The sequence below is a fragment of the Bombyx mori genome, chromosome 22 (assembly GCF_030269925.1).
Source record: "Bombyx mori chromosome 22, ASM3026992v2".
Taxonomy (NCBI): Eukaryota; Metazoa; Arthropoda; class Insecta; order Lepidoptera; family Bombycidae; genus Bombyx; species Bombyx mori.
The window spans coordinates 1,511,727-1,529,498 of record NC_085128.1 but is presented as its reverse complement, the minus strand read 5'-3'; the positions used below and the strand labels follow the sequence as shown (position 1 = coordinate 1,529,498).

Genomic DNA, 17,772 nt, shown 5'->3' with positions numbered 1-17,772 from the left:
TGCGTTGCGGCCGTTGCAGCAACTTCGCTATCCCCACGGCCAGTGACTGGCCCCACGTGGGCGCCTCGTATAAGGCCATTGACCGCACCACCCCTATATAGAGACGGCGCGTCACCTGGTCAGGCCCCCCGATGTTGGGAAGAAGCCGGCTTAACGCGCCGGCCACCGCCAACAAACGAGGGACCAGGTGCTGAAAGTGAACACGGAAGGTCCAACGACTGTCCAGAATGAGGCCGAGGTACTTCAACTGCACCCCGATCCGATACGGACGCCTCCAACCACGATATGGGCATCGACAGGTGGCACTCTCCGAGGCCTGTGGAACCACATGGCTTCGGATTTACTGAGTGTCACGTCGAGGCCCAATCTCCTGATTTTGCCGACGACATGCGCCACCCCAACGGTGGCAAGATGAGCAAACTCAGCAAAACCCCCCCCGGGACACGACCAGCGTGTCGTCTGCGTAACAGATTACGCTTAGGCCCGGGAGGAGGGCACCTCTCAGTACCCAGTCATACCCGATATTCCACAAAAGGGGGCCGAGCACCGACCCCTGTGGAACATCGCGCACGACCGGGAGCCTGTGCACGATCCCACCGTGTCCAGTACACGTGACCAATCTGTCCTCCAAGCAGGAAGCCACCAGTCGGCGAAGGTAGGGAGGCACTCCGTGTCTTACCAGAGGCATTTTTTTAAATAAAAGAACACTTATTGCGGCATAACTATAATAGTTAGATATACATATGCTGTATATAGACATAGACATATGCTGTCGCGACACTTTTTGTAAATAATAATGTTTTCTACAAAGTCGTAGTACATTATTTTATTCTATCATAAATAGTTTTCGTAGGTACGCGACGTAAAGAATATTTTAGGAAATTTTTTTTACACCTTGTGTTAAAAGTATTGGAATTGTAGTAAGGATACTTAATTTTTTTCAAAAAAGATTATAGCCTATGTCACTCGGGAATAGTGAAGCTTCCAAATAGTGAAAGAATTTTTCAAATCGGCTTAGTAGTTTCGAAGCATATTGAATACAAACAAACAAACAAATCTTTCCTCTTTATAATATTAGTATAGATATTAATTATTACAAATAATAAAAATGCTGACTTAGGCGGCGGTTTTTATTTGAACCAGTTCTAAATTATAAACTAAAATTCTATGAAAAATTACCCATATTTGTCTATAATACGAAATGATATTAATTTATTTTTCGTAGTTTCCTTCCTTCTTGCGTCAATAATCCTCAGTGCTGAGGGTCGTGGCCCCCTCTAATAACTTTCTCCTGCATCATCTTGCGCCATTCCTGCCTGTCCTCGGCTGTGTGGATAGCAAGTGGACTGAGGTATTGGGAGTGGAGCGTATTTGGTCCGACCAGCGCATTGCATTTCTGCCTCTGTGCCTTCTCCCGCATACCTTGCCTGTTACCAGCAGCTTTTCCAGATTGTCACCTCTCTTTCTGGCAATATCTCCAAAGATCTCGAAACTTCTCCGCGCGCATGTAGTGCTGAGGCGCATTGGAATCTTGAGCTCGGTAAGAATGGATTCGTTGGTTCTGTGTTCTGTCCAACGAATCCCGAGCATTTTCCTCCAGCACCACATCTCAAACGCATCGATGCGTTGGCGATCGGCTTTCTTGAGGGTCCAAGTCTCTGCGCCGTAGAGAAAAATGGAAAAGACGAGGGAGGTGACGAGCGGCTTTTTGGTATTCCTCGAGATGTTTCTGTCCGCCCAAAGACGGTCCATTTGGAACATAGCTCTCTTTGCCATACTGATTCGCCTTCTGAAGTCCTTTTCGGAGGATCCATTTCTAGCTAATAAATTTTTAATTATCTTATGATGAGAATCTTATATTAATGAGAAAGATATTCAACAAAAATAGTTTCGTTCTAATAAATTAGCATAGTAATAGTACAGTGAACTAGTAATTTATTTTGGTGATTCTGAATTTAAACAAACATATTGATGAGAAGAATTCATTTTTACTTTGCAAATTTGTAAATACACGCTCTGTAGCAATGTATGGACATATAATAATATGAAGAAACAATAATAGCATCTACAAATACATAATTATGTACTACGTGGTACTACATTTACTAAAATCAATACAACATTTATTAATTAAATTAATGAAATTGTGGTTTTAAAGTTTTAGGGGTGTATAAAAAATGGGGGGCGCTGAAAAATAATTGATTTTCAAAGGGGGCGGTAAAAAAAATAAGTTTGATAATCACTGATCTAATGGCACAGAATTGAAAACTTTCTAGAATGCATTTTATAACAACATTCGTGTCTCGCATTATTTCTTCATGTCCAATTTCAGGCAGCGCAGGACCGATCTTTGTGGTGAGGCTTGGGGGAGGCCTATGTCCAGCAGTGGACGTCCATGGGCTGATAGAATAGAATAGTCCAATTTCATGATTATTACAAAAGTTTTTTTTTTTACGAGCGAATAACAAATCCGAAAATGTTGAACTCTTATAAATTAAAAACGAACATAACTGCAATCGATACTGATCGTACGAAGGCGGTATAATTGGCGTTAACTAGCGGATGTTGCGATAGCCAAACTCAACTCTATCGACGTTTATCCTACATTTATCCTACGACGACATTTATCCTACGTTTTTTGGAACGAAGTTCCTTATGGGACGATGCGGAGTGGTACCCTAACCGGGAAAAAACGTCCGTAACGTAAGATTTTTATTAGTAATACACACAGTGTACGACTTAACTTTGTAATAACGTACAAATTAGTAAGGCACACAGTGTACGACTTAACTTTGTAATAACGTACAAAAAATAACATATTTTTTTATCATTCATTGACCACGATCTCAGAGCGTTCGTTTGCGCAATACACTAACTCTTATGCAAACAATCGTGAATAAAGTGTACCACAATAAGTTCGCACGTTACCGAATGACCGCGGGCTGTTGCGAAATCTCCAGTTTTATTTACTTTATACCTCGAACAGAACTTAAAATTAATATTTTTATAATAAGGAACTTCGTTCTATCCGGTGTCCCACGACACCACACATCTTTTTATTATTATTTTCGGAGTCAATAAATAACCCAAAACATCCATCGACCTCTAGACTAAATAGGAGGCACTGCCTATTATTTTTCATTACAGAAAGAGACTGATGAGCAAATTGACACACGGTATCAACCAGCGACTGGGGACCGTAGACATAAAACGCGAATGTCACCATTTCGAAACTCGAAATCCAAGTATCAAGTATATTACGCGCTGGGATTCGGGATAAACAAAATTTCACCAAAGCACAACTTAAAAACTGTATTCAACACTTAAAACACTTCACAAACACTTTAAAACTCTCAATTCGCTTGTTCCACTTCGCTTCAGGTTCGCTGTTTCGCATTGAGTAGTTCCGGTTACTGACACACCGCGTGCCAACTCTACAACGCTTTTATAGCCGATACCTCTATACTTTACCTTTGCTATACTTGCCTATATTTCCCATTGACAACAGTAAAACTGAAATTAACACACCCTGTAGGCTCGGACACGTGACGTCTCATTAGAAACAGATGCGGCGCTCGTGTGTGAATTATAAGCTGACCGAGAAATTGCGGCGGTGATCGTCAGATTGGAGGCGAGTCGAGAGGGACCATTTTGAAAATCATAGATTCTATATACATATCGACGTTTGAAAGGCAAACGTGACTAAGCGACAATGTGTGAACTTTACAGTAGACTAATTGAAAGTTGAAATACCTGAAAGAAATTCTATTTTAACGAATCTAGCTGTAGGATTGAAATTATTATAATAGACCTAGAAATATTTTTTTTTTTGCGCATTGAATATAGTTATTGCCTATATAACTATACTTGAGACGAGCATAGTCCCATCAAGCGATAAGAGTTCGGTCTACATCAGGCATTATCTCCTTTTGTTATTACTACTGCTTACATTGTACTGTAGAATCTGAGACTTAGAACTCATGTCTCAAGGTGGTTGTCGGCATTTACATTGTAGATATCTATGGGCTCCGGAAACCACTTAAAGTCAGGTGGTCCGTGAGCTCGTCCACCCATCGAAGCAATAAAAGATAATAAAAAAAACACGGAATAACTTTAAAATTTGGGACTGCTAAATCGAAATTAAATGAATTTCTTGGTTTTGAAAATAGGTATTATTACGAAGGCACGAATTTAATCATTGTCCGTTTTTTATGGATTATTTATATTTTATTAATATTTTATTTAAACACGGCTTATGAATTAACAGTAACACATAGTCGAATCCAAATTAACGATTTAATTTAAACTAGAAGTCCCGCAGTAGTCGAAATTCGACTATAATTAATTGGAATTGTAAGTTTGTACACTATTATGATTGTATTTTATACTTCTATAATCACAAGTTTCGCCAAGACTACACTATAAAAAATATTAACAAAGACAAACAATATTTAATCTATTCTCAATTTGACAACAGACGTCAAGAACAAAAGTTTGACAATAAATAGTATGCATGCGTGTGTGCGTCAAATACATGGTCTGTAGTGTGTGTAATGTTTTCTTTATTGATTTAATGTATTTTTTATGCATTATTTAAAAAAAATATTAGCATTGTGCACTTTTTCTCTATATTCTCTATAAGTGTGGAAAATTTCATACTCCTCCGTCCCCGCAATTTTCGTAAAAAGGTATATAAAGTTTTTGCTTCACGTATTAATATATAGATTTTTGTTCATACATAAGAATATTGGGATAACATGAATAATAAACGCAAGTTACAAATAAATTTTTATTCATTGTTGAAAGTACAATTGGAATACAAAAGTGTTCTCCGTAAAAGTGATGTGCCGCTAACAATTTCTGAAAGACAATAATTATTTTGTAATTTTTTTAATGACAATCGTAAAATTTATTCATTTTCCTACGTAGACCCGCGTGGAGTGCAATATCATTTTTCATCTCACGTTTAACCCACAGACACAGCCCACTGAGTTTCTCGCCGGATCTTCTCAGTGGTTCGCGTTTTACATCCGGTGGTAGATTCTACGAAGCACTGCTCTTGATAGAGCCAGTGTTAGCAACACCTCCGGTTTGAATCCCGAGAGCTTACCTTAACGCTTAGGGTAACCCTGATATACCCTCTCAAGGCTATCAGCATAGGTAGAAAAAAAAAACAAAAAAAAGATCTCACCTAATTATCTGACCAGGCTGTGTAGTCAATATCCGGTATTTCGGAGCAGTCCACAATTTTATTTCTACAACAAAGAATAAGTAAATACAAAACACATACTTATTTTTCTCAAAATAAGGTTTATATCACTGCACTCATGCGGCAGGTAGATTTAACGTAGAATTTAAATAGTTTCCAGCTGGTAGCTTGTTGTCTACTTATCTCGGGAAAGTAAGCACTTAAAATCTGAGGCTTATGTTAGTTGGCAACGCACTACAACATCGCAAGGAGAAAGGAAATTGGCCACATAAATAAAATATTCCATACTACCCCAATCACTTCTAGCCTTTGGCGATTTCTCCTAGCTCGGAGAATAATTAATATTTATGACTAATATCGCGTACAGTAAATTTTTGCTACTGTCACCTTTTCTTTTTGTATTGCTTAGATGGGCGGACGGGCTCAATTCCCACCTGATGTTTAGTGGTTACCGGAGCCAATAGATATCTACAACGTAAATGCCGCCACCCACCTTGAGAGTTCTAAGGTCTCATTTTTAACTACGGCTGTTCCTGGATTCCCCGCCCTTTAAACCGAAATATACTACTGCTTCACGGCAGAAATAGGCAGGATGGTTGTACCTACGCGTGCGAACTCACAAGACGTCCTACCACCAGTAATTACGCAAACTATAAATTTGCGGGTTTGATTTTTATTACACGATGTTATTCCTTCAGCGTGGAAGTGAATCGTGAACATTTGTTAAGTCATTTTTTAAGTCAACAGATACAGAATATCATACCCTTCTCCTGGCAGCTTGAAGACTGAAGGCTGTATTGCTGTAACCGAATCACCAATATCACATAGTATCCGAGCCCCAGTTACCTTCCGTATTTCAGCTAGTTGTGCTGGAAGAAAGAGTGTATTTTTTTTTATTCTACCTAAGCTGATGGTCTAGAGAGACCAAATCAGCGCCACCGGGCGTGTAGGTGAGCTCACTGGGCTCAAACCTGACGTGGTTGCTAACACTGGCCCTAGCAAGAGCCGTGCTTCAGAGAATCTACATCCGGATCGGAAACGTGACCCACTGAGAAGATACGGCGAGAAACTCAGTGGGCTGTGTCTGTGGGTTAATGTGTGCATAATGCAGCGTCTCAATCCGGGTGTAATTAAAACTATATTCCCCTTCATCAGTAAGCTCTGCTAGACGATCACATTACGCTGATTGACACTACAAGTTCGCAGGTAAATTTCACCCCTCCTGGTTGAGCCTTTGCTCGCCCACCTGTCCTGGTGAAACTGGAAAGGCATTCGGACCACCAGTAATCTTTAATTAAAAAAAAATGAAATAAAGTTGAATCTCTTTGTCACCTTTTGTGACACCCACTTAAATAATTGGTGCTATTGGTGGGAGGAGCTAGAACAGAGTGCCAAAGACCGATGTAAATGGAAGGATTTGATTCGAGCCCTACACCCCAGCAGAGGGTAATAGGAAATAATGATGATGATGATGATTGCATTAATGTTGGTGCCACGTCACAGCCAATTATGGTAAGTATTCAATATTTAAAGTAACCAGATTGTGACCAAAATTGATTTCTTAAAAGTTCACGTATCTATAGATGTCTTAATAAACGAGCGTACGGCCCACCTGATGGTGAATGGTTACCGTCGCTCATGGATTTCAGCAATGCCATGGGCAGAGCCAAGCCGCTGCCTACCCATTAAGTACTCTCCCCAAGCCTCGTTTGAAAAAGGACATGTAATAGCGCTCGGGAGACACCGTGGAAGGGAGCTCATTCAAAAGCCAGATGGTATGTGGCCAAAAATATCTCTGGAAACGCACTGTGGATGAACGCAGTGGCCCCAGGTGGTGGATGTGCTCCGGTGGCGGGCAGTGCGAAGGTAAAAACGAGATGATGGAATCATCTCAAACAATTCCTCAGAAAACATACTTTAACTAACTCACCCTCAGTAAAAGCATTAGGTCTTTTTTCTCGCTCATACCAATGTCTATCGGACTTTATATTATGAAGCAGCTGATCTTTGACTATACAGTAGAATGTAGGCGGAACATGAGATCCTTCTTTGAAGATCTCCACCCAAACTCCAGCCAACAAATCTATGTCGGCAACGTTTGCATAAACATCTTTTAACGCCTCGATTCTCTGTAAAAAATGTCATATAATACGTATATACGTTACTTGTTATGTAAATTTTACTATGTACCCTTTTCAATATAATCTATCTTATACCTTTAAACGAGCAATTCTTGTATATATACATATCGACGCTTGAAAGGCAAACGTGACTAAGCGACAATGCGTGAACTTTACAGTAGACTAATTTAAAGTTGAAATACTTGAAAACAAAATTTATTTTTGCGAATCTAGCCGTAGTAGAAGTAGGATTGAAATGATTTTAATAGACCTAGAAATATATTTTTTTTGAGCATCGAATATGGTTATTGCCAATCATTTATGTACAAAGCAGTTATTGTCTCTTAGTCACGTTTGCCTTTCAAGCGTCGATATATAATTTGAATCTCGGAAACGGCTCTAACGATTTTTATAAAATTTAGTATACAGGGGATTTCGGGGGTGATAAATCGATCTAGTAACGATTCATTATCAAAAAATGTTGTTTTATTCGTATTTTCAATAATCAACTTTATCGATAATCAACTTTATGACTCTTCCCGACATCTATTGGCGAATAATAATACTATTATTCTTAATTGAGGGCAACTAACCGCTTTAAAGAAACAAGAAAATGGCGCTATCAAAAAAAAAAAAAAAACCAGCAAGTATATACGTTACTTGTTACGTAAATTTTACTATGTACCATTTTCAATACATATAGTCTATAAACATAAAAACAAGCTTATTTTTTTAAGATGAGTGAGTCAAACGAAAGGTCTGTTATTAAAATACTACTTTCTCATTTTTGTTGCAAAATAACAATTTATTTAGCTCTGAATAATTTTTTGAATAAAATAATAAAAATGAGTTCTAAATGATTTTATGATATTTATTTCTGTTTATGGCTTATCCATGGTCATTTAGCCGAAAATAGAATACATGAAAATATCTATCAATATTATAATTTTTTTTAAATGCTAATAAACTCAAAAATTAAATTACTGGTATAAATTATTCTACAATTACAAAAATGATATATGTTTCAATTACCTCTTTTTCAATAATACCCTTTAGATCATCAAAGGAAGCGATATTGTCTCCAAAACAATAGGCTCTGTATTTGATATAGGATTGGAAGCCGCTATGTCGATTCTTCGCTAGATCGTTCGTCATGATGTCGTTCGATCTTTGTAATCCACCAAGTCCTAAGTTAATGATCTAAAAATTACAAAGTTTTTTTTTAAACACATTCGAAAACGAAAAATAATGGCTGAAGGCATAAACAGTAAAACAACTCGAAAGAAAATGTTATCTGATTTTTTTTTGAGATTTCCGTAATTTGACTATGTTTTTATTCCCTACAAAGGCTCACCCAATGACGAGTGGTCATCGTAGCTCATGCCAAACTAAACCGTTCATATGTCGCATAGGAATGATCAAAGAAATTTAACTAAGAAAGTCTGCAATAACATAGATTGGCCATATACTCTGGTATTTTGAAGAAGTATATATTCTTCCTCCCTGAGTCGCATGTCTTAGTGTCGTGAACATCTCCTCCCATTATTATTCTCTGGATGATTTTTCGGATTTAAATTTGGAACCTGTCATACTCGTATGAATATTTAATGTGTTTTCTCATTTTCACTCCAATACTTTCCAATATTCTGATGACATTAAAAGGAGTCGAGAAGGAAATAATCGGATGGAATACTATTCACAATCAAAAGAGTATACCTTTTTTTTTTTTTTTTGTCAGGAGGAAATCGCCGGACTTCCGCCCTTCACTGGGGATGGAGGGCGGGGCATGTTGGAGTCGAACCGACTAAAACCTCCTGTCTCTCAACAACCAACGTCCAAACCTCGCATGAGACAAAACTCATGAAAAGGCAAAGGGGGGAAAGTGAAGCGTTTAGTGCGGAGCACATCTCTCCCATCACCCTCCCCCTCGGGACGCCGGACTGGCGGTCGTCGGCGCCACGACCACCAGCCCTCTCGGTCGGCAGGCTATCCGAAACCCGCCTAGATGGCGCCGGTTAGAATGGTCTATCCTACGGAATACCCCGCTGGGTCAGAACCAGCGTGGGTTGAGGATAGCCGGCCTTCCATCACCCGGATGCTCATGCATAAAACGCGTGCAGAGCAGCTTGCACGTCGTCTTCTTAGGCCCCCTTCGCCGGTCCCCAGGCCGACATGTGAGGGGACCCGAAACACTTAGAGGGCCAGGGCTTGGGCGATATCCGCCTCCCTGGCCCCCGCTCGACGGCGGCGGGACTGTGCGTCTCTCACGCGCCCCGCCGCCTCCTTCTGCGAGATGGTGCACTCGCAGAAGTCGAGCATCGCCTTCCACGACTCGTCGTCACCGAGCATCGATGCCACAACACTCGGCAACGACAAGTCGTTTCCTATTTTTGCGACGAGGACACGGCGCCACCCCTCCCATGCGGGACAGGCGACGAGCGTGTGCTCCGCCGTGTCCAAGTCGCAACCACAATGGTGGCACTCTGCCGTCGGCTCGGCTCCGATCCGGTGCAGGAACTCACCGAAGCAACCATGCCCAGTGAGCACCTGCGTGAGCCGGAAAGTGAGGCGTCCTTTGTCACGATTCACCCAGTTCACAAGAACCGGGCGAATCGCCTCGACGGTCCTACGACCAGCCGAAGGATCGGCCAGCCGTCTGGACCATGACTCCAGCACCTAGGTAAATGGCTATTACTGTGAACCAGGTCGAGTGAATATGGTTGTAAAATTACGATAATCTCTATGCCGTTACCCAACTGTTCACTTACAAACGTGAATATTATCACTTCTGAGAAACATTTTAAAAAGCACGCGAGCTGTTTTTGTGGTCTTCAAAAGCCTCTCAATTCATCAATAGGGTACAACGTGTTCGTTTTCCGCTTTCAGTGACGTTTTTATGGAGTTTTAGTTATCAAGGACTTTTTGAAGTGAAACTTCAACTTGCGGCAGATTCGTTACGGCTAGAGAAAAAAGATACAATTTAGAAAGAGCGAGAGCGAGAAAATAGACAGTGCGTCTCGCGAACCATTCGACCGTGGAGAGAGGGAAAGGACCAAGCGAGCTAGGTCGTTTCTCTGATACACAGCATTCCCTATTACAAGAAAGAAATGATTTAAGGATGAAAAATGAAGAAAATCGCAGTACAATACACCGCAAAAGAAGTTTCACTTCTTTCATGTTTTTCATTCTTGAGAACGCAGTGAAACCTCCTAACAATATCATGTTTTATAATCACGATTGACCTTTTCAAACTCAATACCGGATCATAAAACTCAATTCACATAAGGTTCGCTGTAAATGAATTATTCGAACTTCATTAGATCCGAAGACTGGCCTAGATCAGTCTATTTGTGCTTTAACCAGCTTAATCGTATTGTATACTTTCTCCAAGCGCCATAATAATTGGGAGTCTCTAAAAATGTTTATAAGATTAAAAGTGTCAAGTTTCCCCACAGAGGGGGGCGTCAATTTTAAAAACACAAACATTAGACGATAAATGCTAATTGAGAGAATTTTTGACGAGCGTCATATTTTTAAGATACCATTAAGTTAAGTTATAAAATACATAATCCATAGACATACAAGTTATAAATTTTGGTAAAATAAATGAAGCAAGGCAAGGCCAGACTGAACACATTCAAACATTTACATTTAAATAATATGTATGCAAATGACAAAAAAGGTGCAAATAATGTGTTCGTAAAATGAAAGAGGTTTTTTTTTAATTTTTTTTTTATTGCCTTTGTAGGCAGACGAGCATACGGCCCACCTGATGGTGAGTGGTTACCGTCGCCCATGGACTTCAGCAATGCCAAGGGCAGAGCCAAGCCGCTGCCTACCGCTTAATACTCTCCACAAGCGCTTAATACTCTCCACAAGCTCTTTGAAGAAGGACATGTCATAGCGCTCGGGAAACACCGTAGAGGGGAGTATAATTATATTGTTAATTTTTACGAACACTTTTTATTACCAGATTAGCCAGAAATTGATTTGAACCCGAAGAAGCTTGCAAAAATAAATCCATAAATAATATTTATGTGTATTAGTGTCCTCACGGGTAGATACCACCACCCCGCCTATTTCTGCCGTGAAACAGTATGCGTTTTGGTTTGAAGGGTGGGGCAGCCGTTGTAACTATACTGAGACCTTAGAACTTGTATCTCAAGGTGGGTGGCGCCTTTACGTTGAGATACACTTTTAGGTGCGAACTTAGATGCGATGGAGGATCTGTTGTTTATCCTTTTATCATAACGACTGCCCTGGTCTTCAAACCAGATCAGGTAAAAGCCTCTCCGCAATAATTGGCAGGCTGATGATTTATTATTCTTTTTGCAAGTCCGCGTGTATACTCTCTCATCTTGTTGATGTTAAATGGCTACTAATATATACTATAACTGTGCCTATAGACAACGCAATGTGAATGCTGCCATTCACCTTGTTGTTTTTTGTTGCTTTGGTGCCTATTAAACTGGAATCGAACAGAAAAAGACCACGAGGTACAAATCCGACACGTTGGACTCACCAGAACTACTCTGGACACCACAGTCCACGATGCGGCGGATAAGAACAAATGACGTAGAGTGATCCACAATAAGCTCTTGTTTCGGGGAGGTGGTCACGACCCTTAGCATTGAGGAAACCGGAACACATGATTTCCTCTAATGTTGATCAATGTAAATTCCACCGCCCATGGTATTACAACGGCTGCTTCACCTTTTGCAACGCATTTCTGCTTCGTGGTGAAAACAGGTGGGATGGTGGTAACTATCAGGCTCACAAAGCACTATCTGCCTGTCCGATTTGATCAGCGGCATAGTCGCATCTCTCGATACCACTATAGCCGTTATGTTATCTATATGTATACACAGAACTAAAGCTGTGCTGTAAATTGTACTATTTGTGAGCTTAAGACCACTTTGGCGTATGCTGTCGTCGAAGTATGAAGTCGTCGTGGCCTAAAAGATAAGACGTTCGGTGCATTTGTGTTGAAGCGATGCACCGGTGTTTGAATCCCGCAGGCGGGTACCAATTTTTCTAATGAAATAAGTACTCAACAAATGTTCACGATTGACTTCCACGGTGAAGGAATAACATCGTGTAATAAAAGTGAAACCCGCAAAATTATAATTTGCGTAATTACTGGTGGTAGGACCTGTTGTGAGTCCGCGCGGGTAGGTACCACCGCCCTGCCTATTTCTGCCGTGAAGCAGTAATGCGTTTCGGTTCGAAGGGTGGGGTAGCCGTTGTAACTATACTGAGACCTTACAACTTATATCTCAAGGTGGGTGGCGCATTTACGTTGTAGATGTCTATGGGCTCCAGTAACCACTTAACATCAGGTGGGCTGTGAGCTCGTCCACCCATCAAAGCAATAAAAAAAAAAAAAAAAAAAATGCTCTTCTGCCCGTCTACATAAAATATTCACAAAATTTCATACCTCGCTTGATTACGCAACATCAAATCAAACATCAAAAGCTTACCCATCAACAAAGCCATTAACTCATAGTAGAAGATTTGGCTCCCGCTAGCAATATTGATTTCCCTTGCAGTGTTGAACAGCTGCTCGTCGGTCCAGTGCTGGTTGACTTCCAGCAGCTTACGAGCAATGTGATTGTGGAATCTCCAGAAAAAGATGATGCCAAAGAAATTTACTCCTAGTAGTAAATTAACACCAGCTAAAATTGTAAGTGTAAAGTTTCCAATTAGAATCGATGATTTTGCTCTTTTAGCGATAAGTTTTTTGATTACTTACATGCTGGAGGGAAGTCCACTCCGTTTACGGTTTCGATCGCCAAAGTTCCATTAACATTCGATCTTCGACCGGGCTCCACAGTATTCCCGTATACTGGAGATAAGTCCCATAATGGGGTGGCATCTACAATCTAAAAATTAAGCCGTAACAACATTAATGATATCCTTCTTTGGGAAACACGGTCAAGCTTTTTAATTCTTTAAACGTTAATTGGGTGAATGAGCTTACGACTTACGTGGATTTAAGTGGTTAGTAAAACTCATAGAGATCACAAGCAGATGCCGCTCCAGACTTTGAGTCTAGAGGGCTAAGAAAATTGCATAGTATAAAATGCGGTAGTAGTTATTAAATAGCAAAAAAATTTGCACAACTATGAGTGAGAGATATTTTTGAGAATGTATTCCCACCTACCCTTAAAGGTGTGGTGGTCATAGGAAGACATCCAGAAGTCTGGAATGTGAGTGGCCTGGTCATATTCAAGCACCTGATCCCAGAATATCGATGAACGTAATCATCGGCTGGAACTAGGTTAGGAGCACACATCGGATCTGATGCACCAGCTTCCTCACAGCAGAATGGCCTCCAAGATACGTAGTTAGCTTAAATGAAATATAATTTAATTTAAAGGAAGAAATGGTATATGATAGAGGAGTATTGAAAGGAAAAAACGTGTTGCGCCGACCCCAGGTGACTGGGAGAGGGGCAGGATAATTATGATGATGACGATGATGATGATGACGATGATGATGATGACGATGATGATGATGATGGCGATGATGATGATGACGATGCTGATGATGACGATGATGATGATGATGACGATGATGATGAGGACGATGATGATGAGGACGATGATGATGACACACTACAATTGACATCTTACTGACAGTGTTTTATAGAAACGGCGACTGTCATGTTTAGTTTTTAATGAATTTAGAAAATGAATAACAAAATCAAATGGTCAATTTAGGAATTCTCTTACTCGTGTCTCTTGTGTTTGTTATGTCTGTAGCGAAGAAGACAGCAAAGTGCGTGGCACAGTGAGTGAACATATCATCTTCAACCCTTCCATCTGCCACTAATCTTGTTCTTACAATTCTTGCTCCTGTCAATTCTTCACCGTCCTCCGACAATTTTGGATCGAATACTGAAAGCATTCTTAATTGTAATCATGGCTATTCTACGATACGATACGATCTTCAAATCGAAGTGGCGAGAAATTTCTACAAGCGGTCTAGTCTTAATTCATTCGTTAACTATCAGTAATAGAACAGCTATGAGATCCTTAAATTGGTACATGGCTAAAATGTATTAAAATATGATACCCACGTGGCTAAGAGAAGAAGTCGTCGTGGCCTAAAAGATAAGACGTTCGTTGCATCTGTATCTAGCGATGCAACGGTGTTCGAATCCAGCAAGCGGGTACCAATTTTTCTAATGAAATACTTACTTGACGAATGTTCACGATTGACTTCCACGGTGAAGGAATAACATCGTGTAATAAAAATCAATCCCGCAAAAATTATATTTGCGTAATTACTGGTGGTAGGACCTCACGGTTAGATACCACCACCCCACCTAATTCTGTGGTGAAACAGTATGCGTTTCGGTTTGAAGGGTGGGGCAGCCGTTGTAACTATACTGAGACCTTAGAACTTATATCTCAAGGTGGGTGGCGCATTTACGTTGTAGATGTCTATGGGCTCCAGTAACCACTTAACACCAGGTGGGCTGTGAGCTCGTCCACCCATCTAAGTAATAAGTAAAAACAGCGCAGTCTTTCTTAATACAGTATTCTCTTTCTCCATTGTCATTGTGCATATTATCTTTCTAAACATTTTTTGCTACATAGGGTCAATAAATACTTAATCATTTTAAATTTATAAAAACACCGTACACTCTGCATGGAAAATTATTTAAAAAAATTACTTACCTGTATCTGAAGGATGATTATAAACAGCTTCTAGGATTCTTAAATATGGAGTTCTCGTAGCGCCTTTACTGGGATAGTTCAAGTTATTACACGTTCCATCAATTCTCCTTCCTTCAGTCGAATCACAGGGACTAACCACATTTGTACAATTTCTATAAACAATTGAAGTACTGTTAAACATAGACCGCAGTAGTTCTTTTAATATGCTTTTATTAGCTTCAGACGTATGTATGTTATTATGTACCGGAATTTTTGAACATGATTTTGATCCCCTTCCAAACGTCGGATTAAGTGGAAACTTGGTATACTTATTAAGGACCGATGTCAATACAATATAAAAAAATAGAAAAAATAGAAATTCAACTAAAAATTAAAAATAAATAATAGTTTAAAAAAACTAACTTTTTTTCTTTTTTTTTTTTCCTACGAATCTGATAGCCTTAGGGGCTATTTCAGCGTAACCGTGGCTAGTAGGTGAGCTCACGGGGCTCAAACCTGATGACGTTGCTAACACGAACCCTAGCAAGAACCGTGCTTCGCAGAATCTACCACCGGATCGGAAACGCGACCCACTGAGAAGATCCGGCGAGAAACTCAGTGGGCTGTGTCTGAGAGTTAATTTACTCGTCGAGCCCTTCGTCGCAAGCGACGGGTTCGACGAGAACGGTGACCGGAAAAAAAAAACTAACAAAATACGCTTTTATAGAAAATTCAACTAAAAAATAGAAAATAAATTTGAATTAAAAATAGTGTAAGAAAAAAAGTGTGTGTGTCCGCTCCGACGCACGACTGGAGTTTACTGGATATAAATATAAATTTGTGTCAGTTGAATACAGTAAAATATGGAAGTTACGTATTCTAGTGAGAATGATCCGGGAGTTGCGGAACACGTGGATGCGGTAATTAAGTAAGTCTATATAATTCACTTTTACAATTAATATATAAGTTGTCCATTCACTGATAGAAGGAATTGTTTATATTTAATAAGCTTTATTAATAAATGATTTGTAGCGGGTTATATTCGGGTATCAACCCACTAACAGTTGATACGTTCAGGAATCGAACCCGAACGGCGTCCGGCCACAAGCAAAACGATGTCGGTAAATTAAACGAAACAATACGAGAAATAGTTCTATATTACGACAACACGATACACTACAGATTATTAACAAATTAACGAGACACAAAACAAACGACTAACAAATATATGAAAATACAATAATGAGAGAAACGCGCGATCAGTACGAGGCTTTGTGGCGGACTGCCGGCGCAGCAGCCCGGCGTCACCTGCGATAACGCGGCCGCGCGTTGGCTCCTGATTGGCGCGCGCACGCATCACGCAATCAGGAGCCAATCAGGCGCATAACGCATTTCGTGTGACATGCTATACTCTCTAGTACGATTTTGGTCCCCATAATTTTCATACCCCGGGCCTATATATGTAAATCGATTCTTAAGGAGTAAACTCCAAAAATGATTTTGTTGTAAAAAAAAGCGTGGGATGCATGGTATCAGTAGTTATAAATATTTTATGAACAGATATGAGTAGAAGAGTTATTTTGATAATTTCCTGAAAAGTACCCAACGCTTTTTTACAATAAAATAAATTTTCCTTACTTACTTTTTAATTCAAATTTATTAAAATTTATTTTCTATTTTTTAGTTGAATTTTCTATAAAAGCGTATTTTGTTAGTTTTTTTTAAACTATTATTTATTTAAAACAGGCTTTTCTTCGAACAGGAAGGATTAATGAAAACTAAGATTAATTTTGCAACAAGTTAGATATCAAACTTTACAAGAAAATGGAATATGGTCACATCTTCCAGAATTTGTATAGAAGATACAGCAAATAATACGTTCAAGTTATGCGGATTTTGAGTCATTCGATTCTTAATACTTCGCTCCTAAATCAAGAATTTACTTGCAGACTGGTTATTTTTATGAAAATCTTGGTGATCCGTTTGTTTGTTCATATACAATTTGTACACGATGGTTTGCTGCAAGCTTAAGCAAAACAAAAAAATACCACATTCACCACCTTAACATACATAAAGAGTTTCAGATAATAGCACTCATAGAGACAGCCTGAGTTTAGCGCAGGATCTTCTAAGTAGGTCGCGATTTCGATCCGGTGATAAATTCTTCGAAGAACTGTTCTTGCTATTTTTTTTTTTTATTGCTTAAATGGATGGACGAGCTCACAGCCCACCTGATGTTAAGTGGTTACTGGAGCCCATAGACATCTAGAACGTAAATGCGCCACCCACCTCGAGATATAAGTTCTAAGGTCTCTCAGTATAGTTACAACGGCTACCCCACCCTTCGAACCGAAACGCATTACTGCTTCACGGCGGAAATAGGCGGGGTGGTGGTACCTACCCGTGCGGACTCCCAAGAGGTCCTACCACCAGTGAAAAACTAGAACTAGTGTGAGCAAATTCTTTCAGGTCGAGCCCGTGAGCTCACGTACCCGTCCGCGCATAGCTAGAATAGCCCTTAGGCTATCAATAATTAGGTAGGTTTTAAAAATAACAGTAGCACTTACGCTAAAGTCCCGTTCGACGTATATTCTGCAACGTCATCGGAGTTCAGCAAGCCTCCGTAGTAAGAGCTATAGTAATCATCAGCTTGTACACCCATAGACCAGACTATGGGTATAAGAAGAACAGATAATCTCTCGAAGTGTTTCATATTTGCAACTGTAATGAAAGTAACTCATTTCGGTTTATATGTCATTAAAGAGTCATTATTAGCTCA

The 17,772-nt window shown here is 39.9% G+C and overlaps 1 protein-coding gene across 1 annotated transcript; it reads right to left on the bottom strand.

Annotated features, from left to right (window-relative positions):
- Positions 1-4,775: 4,775 nt before the first annotated feature.
- Positions 4,776-17,734, bottom strand: LOC105841592 (peroxidase). The gene is made up of 12 exons (XM_062675086.1): positions 17,561-17,734; positions 15,015-15,166; positions 14,064-14,228; positions 13,493-13,680; positions 13,082-13,211; positions 12,755-13,004; positions 11,764-11,797; positions 8,362-8,529; positions 7,140-7,338; positions 5,973-6,078; positions 5,192-5,255; positions 4,776-4,860 (listed from the first exon to the last, which is right to left on the bottom strand). The coding sequence occupies exons 1-11, from the start codon at positions 17,704-17,706 to the stop codon at positions 5,192-5,194; spliced, it is 1,602 nt and encodes a 533-aa protein (XP_062531070.1). The 5' UTR covers positions 17,707-17,734; the 3' UTR covers positions 4,776-4,860.
- Between the last annotated feature and the right edge of the window lie 38 nt (positions 17,735-17,772).

Coding starts and splice junctions, on each gene's coding strand:
- LOC105841592 (XM_062675086.1), bottom strand. CDS start 17,706: ATGAAACACTTCGAGAGATTATCTGTTCTTCTTATACCCATAGTCTGG. Junction 13,005..13,081: donor AGTGGACTTCCCTCCAGCAT/GTAAGTAATCAA, acceptor TTACAATTTTAG/CTGGTGTTAATTTACTACTA. Junction 6,079..7,139: donor ACCTAATGCTTTTACTGAGG/GTGAGTTAGTTA, acceptor TCTTTCTTCCAG/CACAACTAGCTGAAATACGG.